The following is a 12,996-nucleotide window of genomic DNA, read 5'->3' as shown; positions in this document are numbered from 1 at the left end:
AAGGATCAGGAGCCCGTCCTGGGCTTAACGGAGGATCAGGAGCCCGTCCTGGGCTTAACGGGGGAACAGGAGCCCGTCCTGGGCTTAACGGGGAATCAGGAGCCCTTCCTGGGCTTAACAGAGGATCAGGAGCCCGTCCTGGGCTTACAGGAGGATCAGGAGCCCGTCCTGGGCTTAACGGGGGAACAGGAGCCCGTCCTGGGCTTAACGGGGAATCAGGAGCCCTTCCTGGGCTTAACAGAGGATCAGGAGCCCATCCTGGGCTTACAGGAGGATCTGGCATAGGTGCATTGGAAACCCCCTCATTTTGACCCATTTGGCGCTCCACATTATGCTCCCTCGTGGTGGGCAGTGTCGCCGGCTCTCGCACCTGGTCTGACGGGTTGCTCTCTGGCTCTCCGTCATCGGTGGGCTCGGGCTTATGCCTCGTACCGTGGGGAGATTGTAGGCTGGGCTCTGGGTCCAGAGTGGACCTGGCGAGATCCTCCATTGGGCCGACCGTGAGAGGTGACCCATTTCTCACCAGATTCCACTCTATAAAGGCGGCGAAATCCTCCCGAGGACCATCTTCGGGCGACAACGCTCTGCACCTGGAGTTCAGGCTGGCGTGATAAAAGGTGCAGAGCGCGTGGTCCGGGTAGCTGGTGGCATTAGCTATCCAGAGAAACCGTCTGGTATGGTCCTCGAGAGACAGTCCCTCCTGCTCCAGCAGGAGGAGGAGGTATTCGGGGCGATAGAGGGGATCCATGACACACTACGGAAAGAAAAAAGACTGAAAAAACGGAAAACAAAACGGAGGGAAAACACGCAGTTTATAACTTTTTAGGTCGGGTCTTCTGTCACGGCTTATGCTGCTGGAAGGAACACGGAGCCGAGGGATAAACAAAACAAGGATTTATTAAATAAAACATAAACAAGGTAAGTCGTAAATAACAGGTGGCAAGAGGCAAGTGGCAAGTAACAGGTGACAAGTTGACATTTAGACGAGTAGACCCGACCAAACAGAACTGAAAGGACAAGGCTTTTATAGAAGGGATAATTGGGGAAACACAGGTGGATGGCATGACTAAATTAACAGGGACATGGAACACATGGGGAAATGACTAGACACACCTGGGAACTAATCAAAACCACACACGGAAGACAGAAACTGGGTCACAGGGGAAAAAACACACAAAATAAGTCCAGGTGTGTGACAACGGTATGGTAATTGAATGGTAGTGTATAATATTTAATAGATGCAAAATGCAAAAGCCTCTAAAGCCGTCTAAACTTTTCTTCTAAAACTAGCATTTTTTTCACTCTCCTATATTTATGTTTAGTTATTTCACTTAAATGACATAGAAAAGGACTTGTACATTTCCGTTAATGGTAAGTGAATAAGTAAAATTGCTAAACCTAAACATAGGACACTGATAAAAATACTATATAAAAATATTATATTACACAATAAAGCATTCTATAAAATATATAGAATGTTTTCACTCTTTCTGTAGATGAAAATGAATGTGACATGGAGCCATGTGGTAGAGGCACCTGCTTTAACACCGTGGGTTCCTACAGATGCAACTGTCACCCTGGCTACAAACTGGTGGTGCATCATGGGAAACGCAGATGTATTGGTGAGTGACTAGCATTGTCTATTCAAAGGTAGTGCACAGCTACTGTATGTATGAGCATATCAATAGAGGTGGCCAACACTTGTTTGCATGCATGTTTTCAGATATAAACGAGTGCTCTAAGCCCGATATTTGTGGAGTTGGAGGGCATTGCACAAATTTGCATGGCTCCTATAAGTGTGAGTGTCTGCCGGGCTTCCGAAGCAAATCCCGCAGACAGCCTCTCTGTGAAGGTGAGGACACCCACGGTACTGTTCAAAGACACAGTGCACTTAATGTTAATCGTAGATACCTATAAACCGTTCCTGTCCATCAAATATGGCTAAGTCTGTCTTTAAATGTCAGTGAATGTTTTTAAGAGTCTCAACATCTATACTGTTGCCGTCTCTCAAATGCAGATATTAATGAATGTTCAGACCCAAGCACCTGTCCTAATGAGCAGTGTGAGAATACTGTTGGATCCTATGAGTGTATACCCTGTCAACCTGGATACCAAGCACAGGGAGGAGTGTGTTATGGTCTGAATACTTGCGCGCGCACACACACACTTACCACTCACAAGCAGTTTAGCTCACATTCTTAGAAATATATGGCTAAGGCCATTTCAACTACTATCAGCTCCTTGCACAGACTTCCAGACATTTCATGACTTAACCAATAATGACACACTTTTCATTCCCTTTTGTGCATGCCATTTACTGTCATTAACTTGTATGATTATATTTATCTGTTGGCCCTCTCTGCTCTTTAGATATTGGTCATTAAAAAAAACATGTACCTACACTACTATTCTTTTTTTTTTCTTTTCAGCAAGGGCACAATAAATGGATTAAAATGACAGTAATGACATTCATAATGTTAAATAATATTTCTATTTCAAATAAACACTGTTCTTTCTATAAATTCCGGAATCCTGGAAGAAACTGTGTCACAGTTTCCACAAAAACATTAAGCAACTGTTTTCATCATTGAGAATAATAAGAATTGTTTCTTGAGCATCAAAAAAGAATGATTTGAATGCCATTACAGGAATAAATTAGATTTTAAACTATATTAAAATAAAAATAGTTTTTCTCTTTGTAATAATACTGTAATAATATTTCATAATATTGCATTCATAATAAATGCAGCCTTTGTGAACATTAAAGACTTCTTTCAAAGACATTAACAGTCATACAAACAGATTTTTGCACATCAGATGAGGAGCACAGTGGCACATTGTGATGTAATGTGATGCAGCGCTTTGTGACCCCCTTAAGTCGAACTAGACATGTTTACACAGACTGAAGGAAAGGTGATGAAAGTGGGGTGTTTTTGACAAATAAAATTGACAATTGACTGTCTCTTTCTCTCTATCAGATGTCAATGAGTGTCAGAAGCGTGGTGTGTGTCTGAACGGCCTTTGTGAGAACTTGATAGGATCTTATCAATGTTTGTGTAATGAAGGCTTCCTGCCTGAGGCTGACAGCAAAGGATGCAGAGGTCAGTGGCACACAGACAACAAAACTAAACCTGCTGCTATATAGAAAACTTTCTGCAAAAGTTCTTTTTAAAGAGAATAAATACACTGTGCTAAAATAATTTTCAACTTTTACATGAACAGAATTGAGCTTGTATATGTGTTCTTAAAGGTTATGTGTCTGTTTGTCTCTCCACAGACATCAATGAGTGTCAGGATAACCGTCTGTGTGCTAATGGTCACTGCATTAACACTGAGGGATCGTTCCGCTGCCAGTGTTACTCTGGTTTCCAGCCTACACAAGAGGGAAGCCACTGTGAAGGTCAGCTAGTAATCACTAATCCAACGCTGCAAGTCTCATAAGCGCAATACTGCACACTATACTGAAATATCTGTATACTACAGTACGAATACACTACAGTACACACAGAAAACCATGTAGTGTATGATTCCATGCAGTTGGAGGATATGAAGCATGTTTGATATTTTGAGCTGATTGTAGGAGACATATTGTTTTCATTTGTCATACATGTGTTTTCGCATGAGCTTGTTGTTCTTAGCAACTTGAAAGTCTGTGATCTGTTGGTGTGATCCTCAGTCGTTTAGTTTATAATGCCATTACCATTTACAAAGTCACCCATTGTATGATGCCTAGTGTTTTAAAATCTCTCTAGCTTTTAAAAGTTGTACTGTATAATGTGTTACAGTCTTTAGCACGGCCTGAACACAGTACTGACCAAACAGAATTCAGGACCAGAAATATCCTTCTTTATAATATACATTTACAGTTGTTAAGCAATTATTACGTCAACAATATTAAATAAAACTAATAATAATCCCCTAATGTAAAAAGTCTGGTTTCAGTAATCTTTTTTTTTTTTTTTTTTTAAGAGGTATCTTTTGCTCACCATGCTGCATTTATTTAAACATGTGAAACAGTACATTTTGGAAGTATTGTTATTATTATTATTTAAAATAACAGTTTTCTTTTTTTAACATTTTAAAATACAATTTATTCCTGTAATGGAAAAGCTAAATTTTCAGCAGCCATTACTCCAGTTTTTAGTGTCACATGATTCTTCAGAAATCATTCTGAAATGATGATTCTGGTGCTTTAATAATAATAATAATAATTATTATTATCAATGCTGAAAAACAGTTGTGCATTTTGTGGAAACAGTGATGCATATTTTTCAGGATTATTTGATGAAAGTTCAAGGCCACTGCATTTATTTGAAATAGATATATTATTTAACATTATTAATGCATCCTTGCTCAATAATCTGATTGATTTTGTTGGAGAACTTACAGAACCTTTTGAAGGATACAGTATATCTTTTGTAACCCTTCTAATACAGCTGAAACGATTCACTAACTCACTATATGTAAATCAGTAAGAATGTTTTTCATCTCTTTAGATATTGATGAGTGTGAGCGTGCTTCCAATTGCCAGCGTGGACAGTGTTTCAACACGATGGGCTCTTACCGCTGTGAGTGTCAGAAAGGATACAGGCTCTATGGTGGGCGCCGGTGCCAGGGTATGGGATTTCACTTTTACGTCACCCAGTTCCTCATCTTGGTCTTGGTCTTCTTGTTCACCCTTTTACACTTTCTCTCTCAGATATAGATGAGTGTGCTGAGGAAAGGAGTCTGTGTCAGCCTCACGGCGTATGTGAAAACAGACCGGATGGATATGTGTGCGTGTGCAACGATGGTTTTAAACTGTCTGAAGATAAACACAGCTGTGAAGGTGAGAGTTGGTTTACTTCATAAATATGTCTGATCACATGAATTTGCTTTGCCTTTTTTTTTTTTTTTTTGAAGCTCGGATTTTTTTTGTTTCTGTTTTTTCTACACAGAGATTGAGATTTGGAATGATAAGAAGGAGTGCTACCTAAATCTGGACGACACCGTCTTCTGTGATAGCGTCCTGGCAACCAACGTGACTAAGCAGGAGTGCTGCTGCTCGATCGGTGTGGGATGGGGCGATCACTGTGAGATCTACCCCTGTCCCGTCTATCGCTCCGGTTAGATCACCGATGAATACATGTATTTGTTAATGGATGAAAGGTAAATTGTTCCATCAGTGTTTGATTGATGTTGTCCGTTATTTTCCAGCGGAGTATCACTCTCTGTGTCCAGATGGCAGAGGATTTTACCATGAGGAGGGAAAGATGGAATATGGATTGCCTTTGCAAGGTATATGTTCATGCATATGTGTATTCACACACACAAACACACTCTCCATCACACAGAGATTTCTGTAATAATAAGTTAAATCCACTCTTTCATGCTCTCTTTGTAGATATTGATGAGTGTGTATTGTTCTCTAACGAGATCTGTAAGGAGGGACGCTGTATGAACACACAGCCTGGCTTTGAATGCTACTGCCAACAGGGATTTTACTATGACAGCAATCTACTGGAATGTATTGGTAAAATCACACACAAATACACACATTTTACTGTCCATATAGACACTTACGTGGACATATACACTACTGTTTAAAAGTTTTTTTTTTTTGTTTTTTTTTTAAAGAATTGACAGTACAGCCTTTTTCATTTACATTGTTTTAACTGTAGTAAGAAAAAAATGTTTTTTAAAAATCCTAAAAGAAATAAATATAAAAAAATATTAAGCAGCATAACTGTTTTCAACATTGATAATAATGAGAAATGTTACTTGAGGACCAAATCATCAAATTAGAATGATTTCTGAAAGATTGTAACGCTGAAGACACACACGTGTGTGTGTGTGTGTTTGTAGAAAATAGTTATTTGAAACAAGTTATTTAAATTGTAATAATATTTCACAATATTACTATTTAAATATTACTTATTAAATAATATTACTATTAAATATGACTTATTTATTACTGTATAAATGCTGCCTTAGTGTGCAGGAGAGATTTATTTCAAAAATATTACCAGCCCCAAACAGTAGTCTATAAAGGCACAATATTTTGTCCACAATTTGTTTACAAATACAATAAAGGAATTATTTTTTGTTAGTTTATTAAATAATTGTAAATCTTATGTGTAGTTATTTTTGTCCTGCTGTGTAATGGGCTACATAGTTTAGAATTTTTCAGTGGTTCAAATAGTTGTTGTTCTATTAAATTATTTAAAAAAAAAAGAATGAAAGCAATTTTCATAAAACCAGTGTGATACAGATATTGCAAATCAAAGTTGTTCTGTGCTGTTGTACTGCTACTTAGTGGCAGAAAGAAGGATTGTTTTGTGTGTATCAGCCAGTAGGGAGCAGTAGAAACACTCAGGTCCAGCACTTCTATTGGACAGACCAAACACATCAGTAAACCCTAAGTTTCATATTTATCAAACTCAAACGCATTGTAAAATTCCTTAACAGAAATAACTCTTAATTCTCTCTCTCCCCCCTGTAGATGTGGATGAATGTCATGACGAGTCCCTGTGTAATAATGGACATTGTGTGAACACTCGTGGCTCATTTTACTGCACTTGCAACTCACCCTGGGTCCCTGATGCCTTACACAAGAAGTGTGTCTTTCCCACAGTTATAGGTGTGTGTTTCTAATCAAGTGTGTCACACTTGGGAGTTAAGCCATCTTATTAAAAAGCTTCTGCCCTGTGTGAGGCTTGAACTCACAAACTTAATATTATGAGGCTGACGCGCAGCCTACTGTCAGGCCAGCACCTGTTAGTAGTTTGCACCCTGCTCCGACCAGTGAGATGTTATGTATGTTTTGTTCATACCGCATGCCGGAAGGCGCTCCTTTGCAGAAGGCTTTTTATTTTGTTCTGCCTTTAGCCCAATTATAGCCTACTTTTTCCTTATACCCTTTACCAAAAAAAAGAAGCTCTAAGAGTGGTTCAAATGAATATAATTTGAAACAGGATGGGGTTGCTAGCGGGGCAAAATGGTGACATTTCTAGGGGCTTGAAGGGTCCTTCCTTCCGGAATGTGTTTTCAAGGGGGCCCACAGTAACAACCTGCATTGGGCCCTGGATACCCTAGCTACAGCCCTGGTTGTATAACAGTAAAATATTAACAGGAGTGCCAGAGAGCCCTCATAGGCCAAAAGACTTGTTCAAGAAGCATTATATAGGCTAAGGGACACATATATTCAAGCATAAATAAACATTTGTTTTAATTGGGTTTTTTCTTTTTTTCTTTTTTTTTTTGGACTGGATCGCGCAACATTAAAGCCCAGGGACCCTCTGGGCTCTTGGTAGTCTATGGCCCCTGTGCACTACAAATGATTAAAAGTGCCAAACGCGAGTAGAATCGGTGCTGAAGCGTTATACTCGACCACTTGACTTTTTATGAATGGCTGTGAGATTTTGAGATTGATAGTGCTGACATAAAATGAACAACGGTTATGCTGTAATTATATAATAGGCTGTAGTGTGACACGCTACATGTCTGCTGTTACAGTACTGTTTTTGGTTTCGATTCACTGTTAAGGCTGATTTATACTTCTTTATCGGACCTATGCCGTAGCCTGACGCCGTAGGCTAAGTGTCACTTTTCATTTATACTTCTGCATTCGTGGTTACTTTGCAAATACTTTGCAAATATTGGTCAGAAGTTAATCAATGAATGTTATCATCTTCTCCAGCCATAATCCGCAAGTCTCCGGGGGCTCTTGAGGTTGATTGGTCAATTCTTGGTTATTAAGGGGAATCATTGTAGTGATACAAGCGCTGATTGGCCATACCTTTCAATTCATGGGAACATAATTGGCTGTCATAACCAAGACCTACAGATGGCAGGTAGCGCCAACAAGGCTTTGGCTCAGATGCACACAGGACACTTTATGTAGTGACCATCAGCATGTTTCTGTGCAAAAGGAAATAATGTATACTACACTAGATTTTGAATGGATTGACTAATTTGGTGGATTTCTTATATTCCAAACTGTTCTTCTCAAGTAGTTCAGAAATGTTTCACACAAAACATGCAAAACTTTGTCAGGGGGCGTCTGTCAGTGCATTCATAAAAACCCCAAAATGACCCCCAACCCCTGAATCTATTCTTTCAGAGCAGTTTCACTGTCAAACAACACTAAGTTGAAACAGTCAGTAATACGATAAAAACTTTTTTTTTTTTTTTTTATGCAAACAATAGGACAAATACAATAGAAAAAATATATAAATGTTATAAACAGTTTAGTCTTCCAAACAATTATAGCCTACTGTACAGTAATTGTAAGTAATCAAAAGTGAATAAAACACTGCATAGGCTTCACCATATGAATTCAATATATGTTGGTTCTTACAAGTTACTAAAGTTATTCCGTGAAGAGCACTGAATTATTCTCTTGGTTTATAATTTTGTTGTTGGATCAAAATTACAAGACAGAGACAGCAGCAGGTTTATGCACTGATCTAAAATACTGACAAGTGTTCGATTACTTTACAACTTTTCCATGACATTCCAATTTATTGAGATGCACCTGTATATATATTTTTTATTAAATGCCTTGGTGAGCAAAAGAGACCTCAAACCTTTGAACTGTAGCCATTAGGCAATGTATTTTTTAAATGAAATCTAAATGTAACACAAAGGATTGTGATTCTTTCATTATTATAAACTCAAGTACCTTGTGGGAGTGTTCATTTCCCACCCTAACATAAAGTTATGATGATGTAACATTTTTTTGCTTCAGGTGTGGATGAATGTCAGGACCCTGCTAACTGCAAAAATGGCCACTGTGTAAACACCCAAGATTCCTATTATTGCATCTGCACTCCTCCCTGGATTCTGGCAACTGACCGTAACAGCTGTGTCACACCTGAGGAGCAGGGTGAGTATAGTTTTATGGGAACATCACAGTAATGGCATAAAAAATGGCATGGGTTCTTAAAATGTTGATGTTCAGAAGGTGGTTTAATTATGGCATAAAATGTGCTAAAATATTCATTGCCTAAGAAATTCAACTGCTCTTCCTGGAAAAGTAAAGATGATATAACTCCAGGCATTTATTGAAGTTCTCACCCAAGAATGTGTGCTTCTGATGTCTCTCTCCTTGTCTTCCTCGCTCCTGCTTTTTTCTCTCTATCTGTCCTTCTCTCTGTACATCTCTTTAGTAACGGGTGTGTCTGTGGTGCACCTTTCAGATGTGAATGAGTGTGAGGATCCCTCCTACTGTAGGAACGGGAGATGTGTCAACACTCCCGGCTCCTTTCACTGCATTTGCAAGCAGCCACACACCTTCAGTGCAGCCCTCAAGCAATGCGTCTATGATGGTGGGTATCAGCATGAAGACTGCAGTGATTGGTGGATTGGGTTTTTCTTTCTTGATTGGCTTTCATGTGGCTTGGCACTCTACAAGTTATTGCTTTGAGCCTCGTTTCACCACAAGACTGCTGAGCATGGGCAATTAAAGATGTTTTAGCAGTGTTAGCCTTGGAGTTGTATTGGTTTCCATCTACTTTTCCATTTCTTTCTTCTTCTGTGAACCCTCTTTATTTATTTTTTTCATGTCCTCCATCATCTCCTTATCTCTGTCTTTCTCAGACCGCACTGCAGCACATAAGGACATATGTTTCCAGGAGGTTGATGAGGATCTTATGTGCACTATGCCGCGAAATGAGCTAACTGTGACGTATTCTGAGTGCTGCTGTCACTACGGTCGAGGCTGGGGACCAGAGTGCCGGACCTGTCCTAATAGAAATTCAGGTATTGCAAAAAGGCTCTGCTTAGAAGGCTGCATTTATTTGATCAAAAAATACAGTAAAAACAGTAATATTGCAAAATATTCTTACAATTTAAAATGTGATTTTATCCTTCAGAAAATATTCTAACGTGCTGGTTTGCTGCTCAGCAAATATTTCTTATTAGTATTCATTTGAGAACAGTTCATATTTTGTGGAAACTGATACATTCTGTTTTTCTTTAAGATTCTTTGAATAGAAAGTAAACAAACAGCATTTATATGAAATACAAAGTATTTACTGGTACCTTTGGTCAATTTTAAGCACCTTTGCTGAATAAAAGTATTCAATTCTTTTAAATAACATACTTTCTCAAACATTTGCGTGAATGTAATAATCAGTAAAAACATTTGTCAGTGTTAAATTTTCTATTTTACATTTGCATGTATTTATATGTAATATTACCATATAGCAGGCTACATCCATAAATGTATGTTTGGTAATTAGTAAGGCAGGTAGAAAAGAATGAAAGTGTGATGTGCTAAGATGAAATCAAATATCAAAGGTAACTTTCCTTTATTTTGTTTTGCTGTGTGCAGTGCTTTTTAACAGGTTGTGTGAGATGCACTTGGAGACTGAATCTGATGGAGAGGGGGACTTCCTGGCAACTTTCTCCAGTTACAACCCAGGTGAGCTTGCCAGTCCCATTCACCCTGGGCTAAATGGAAAGACTTCAAAATGGCTCAGTTTTACATGACTCTTTGGTGTTCAGAGCGAGACAGTTCAGAGGAAGACTCAGACGAGTGTAGCTGTGCTAATGGACGGTGCGTGCGCTCCTATCTGGGTACGATGTGTGACTGCAATACTGGATTTGTACTGGACCACTCACGAACACGTTGTATAGGTGAGTGTGAATGCAGATCATCAAACACACCCACACTTAATCATATTTCCTGAAATTGAAGTTATGTTTCTTAAGTCGACTTGTTTTTATCATTTCTAAGTGTACAGACAGCCGTATTTTGATGCTCCTTCTCTTTTTCTTCCTCTAGATATTGATGAGTGTGCGGGCCGAGGGACAGGGCAGAGCCCCTGTAAGAATGCACGCTGTATTAACACCCCTGGTTCATTCAAATGTCACTGTAAGGTCGGATTTGTAGCGGCACGCCGACCAAACGTGTGTATACGCGCTAGGGTTCAATAACAGCACTACGGCTGATCCTCACAGCTGAACATTTCTACAGGCCACACTCTCTCTCGTGTACATACAGAAATATTCCTATGTCACCGCAAATACACATCAAATCTAGTATATCTGCAATTATGAACACTTACCCATAAACACTCAAAAAAGCATTTCATGTTTCACAATCTCAATTCCTGGTAATTATTCTATATTGGGAATTAATCATTAACTTCTTTGTGTTGCTTTTATTGTGTAGCCTGCTTTTATTCATATCTGTTTGCACCCATTTGACAATGTGTTTGTTGTTGGATGAGGGATTGTCATTGGATGCAATGTATCTTTTAACTTAAGTGGATTCATCTTTTTGTAATTATGTTGCTGCTTGGCACGTTTTATCATAGCTCACCATTTTGTTAAATATCGTTTTTTCTGTGTTCATTTTTTTTTTTTTTTTTTGATTGAAGTTTGCAAGACTTTAAAGTGTTTTTTTCTTTTTGTTTCTGTCCTCTTCCAGACAGTTTGATATCAATGATCATTTGATTTTTGTAATATTTCTTTTTGTATTGATGTCTGTTAATTGTTCACCATTGATAGTGTTTTGTTCTAATAATTTGCTTTGTACATTGTTTTCTTTATTTGATCATGCAACCGTTGTCATCTTTCTTTGGTTGCACTGAGCATATTTTTTGTTTTTATATGAAGTTAGTCATCGACAGATGGCAGTGGTGATTTGTTTTTTTAAACCATTTAAATTGTGCAAAATGTTCTTCTGAAACAGAATTACTTTTTTTTCTTTAATACTTTTTGCTTTCTTGATGAGACAGAACTGTGAGGTTATTTTTCACAGAAAAAAATAGACCTAATAACTACATAAGTGCGTTTACCAAAGAAATGAAACCTAAATTAATAAACGAGAATAAAAAGACGTCAAACTCTCAATGCTGAGTGCACCTGACTGAATTTCTCTATGTATTTTGCCATATTATTTCATTAATTATGATTGGGCTGTAGCAGAGTATTTTGGCGTAGAAAACTGGCGCCAATAATACTATGAAAATAGCACACAGATTGAATCTAGCAGCAGCTTCACAAAGAGGGAAACCTTATTTGTCAGCTTGTTTTTTTTTTATATATATATATAGACATTATCTCTAATTGAACACAAAATCTGTCTGTTAGGTCTACTCTTAATCATGTCAACCACTTGATCAAAAGTTCTAATTTTGCTTGAATAATAATAGCTGCTTAGAAAATTGCATTATTACACTCATTCTTATATGAACTACCAGCTGTAGTATCATCTGCTCAGACAAATCAGTTACCAGTAATAGAGCTACTACAGCACATAGTGCTAAGATGAACAAAGATCAGCTCTTAGATTTGTTACATCTGATGTAATTGGTTTACCAGCTGTCTGTCGGTAACGTGTACAGAGAGAGGAAATAGGCTTTACAGTACATATCCACGTGGCAAATTGAAATTTAAACGTATTGGTGGAACTTGTTTAAAAATAAAATACAAGCACCTGAAGTCACTCAATTTTCTTTATTCCACTCCGTATTCCTCAGTGAGTCAGTACAGGACGGACATGCTACTACTTTTGACAGTCTGAGTCTGTGTTATATTATCAATCAATCTTATCAGATTAACTTTGATCGTTCACTTTTATTTTATATCCGTGAGTGCAGTACATCTGCAAAGCGTTAGCACTGGTTAGCTTGTCATTAGCGTTTTCATTTGAACCTATCGCTGTTTTCTTTTCTCCTCTCCTCTCTCTCGCTCCAGTTTTTCACAAGTTCATCAAACAAACAGAAAAAGAATATTTCATCAAGCACGGTGAGTAATGGCTTCTCCTGCTATTGTTATTTGCACCTCTTGCCACATGTACAGTTTATCTATCTCTGTCGCTGATGAGGGATTCACATGTGATAAATGCAGGGAAATAGTTAGGCTGACAGAGAAGATTTCAGAATTAGAGACACGCATCCAAACTTTAATTGAGGATAGTAAAAATGTTAGGGCTCTAGATACGGCTTTGGATGCGTCTAGCTCAGGGATTCCTGTACATTGTTTGGTTCCGGCAACAGAGCCCCT

General features: G+C 38.3%; 1 protein-coding gene across 6 annotated transcripts in view; it reads left to right on the top strand.

The window, feature by feature from the left end:
- Positions 1-11,841, top strand: part of LOC132139549 (latent-transforming growth factor beta-binding protein 3-like) — a 33,521-nt gene extending 21,680 nt beyond the window's left edge. For 3 of the 6 annotated variants that reach the window (XM_059547987.1, XM_059547985.1, XM_059547986.1), the window contains 17 exons: positions 1,497-1,622; positions 1,724-1,852; positions 2,018-2,137; positions 2,979-3,101; positions 3,278-3,400; positions 4,497-4,616; positions 4,700-4,828; positions 4,938-5,105; positions 5,197-5,277; positions 5,384-5,512; positions 6,482-6,619; positions 8,729-8,866; positions 9,150-9,308; positions 9,580-9,741; positions 10,316-10,405; positions 10,489-10,620; positions 10,769-11,841. In XM_059547987.1, the coding sequence (XP_059403970.1) occupies positions 1,497-1,622; positions 1,724-1,852; positions 2,018-2,137; positions 2,979-3,101; positions 3,278-3,400; positions 4,497-4,616; positions 4,700-4,828; positions 4,938-5,105; positions 5,197-5,277; positions 5,384-5,512; positions 6,482-6,619; positions 8,729-8,866; positions 9,150-9,308; positions 9,580-9,741; positions 10,316-10,405; positions 10,489-10,620; positions 10,769-10,920 (2,219 nt within the window). In that variant the 3' untranslated portion in view covers positions 10,921-11,841. The remainder of the gene's footprint in view (positions 1-1,496; positions 1,623-1,723; positions 1,853-2,017; positions 2,138-2,978; positions 3,102-3,277; positions 3,401-4,496; positions 4,617-4,699; positions 4,829-4,937; positions 5,106-5,196; positions 5,278-5,383; positions 5,513-6,481; positions 6,620-8,728; positions 8,867-9,149; positions 9,309-9,579; positions 9,742-10,315; positions 10,406-10,488; positions 10,621-10,768) is intronic. The other 3 variants (XM_059547990.1, XM_059547988.1, XM_059547989.1) reach the window with 2 other exon arrangements.
- Positions 11,842-12,996: the final 1,155 nt, after the last annotated feature.

The sequence above is a fragment of the Carassius carassius genome, chromosome 4 (assembly GCF_963082965.1).
Source record: "Carassius carassius chromosome 4, fCarCar2.1, whole genome shotgun sequence".
NCBI classification, from domain to species: Eukaryota; Metazoa; Chordata; class Actinopteri; order Cypriniformes; family Cyprinidae; genus Carassius; species Carassius carassius.
This window is presented reverse-complemented; position numbering and strand designations above follow the sequence as displayed.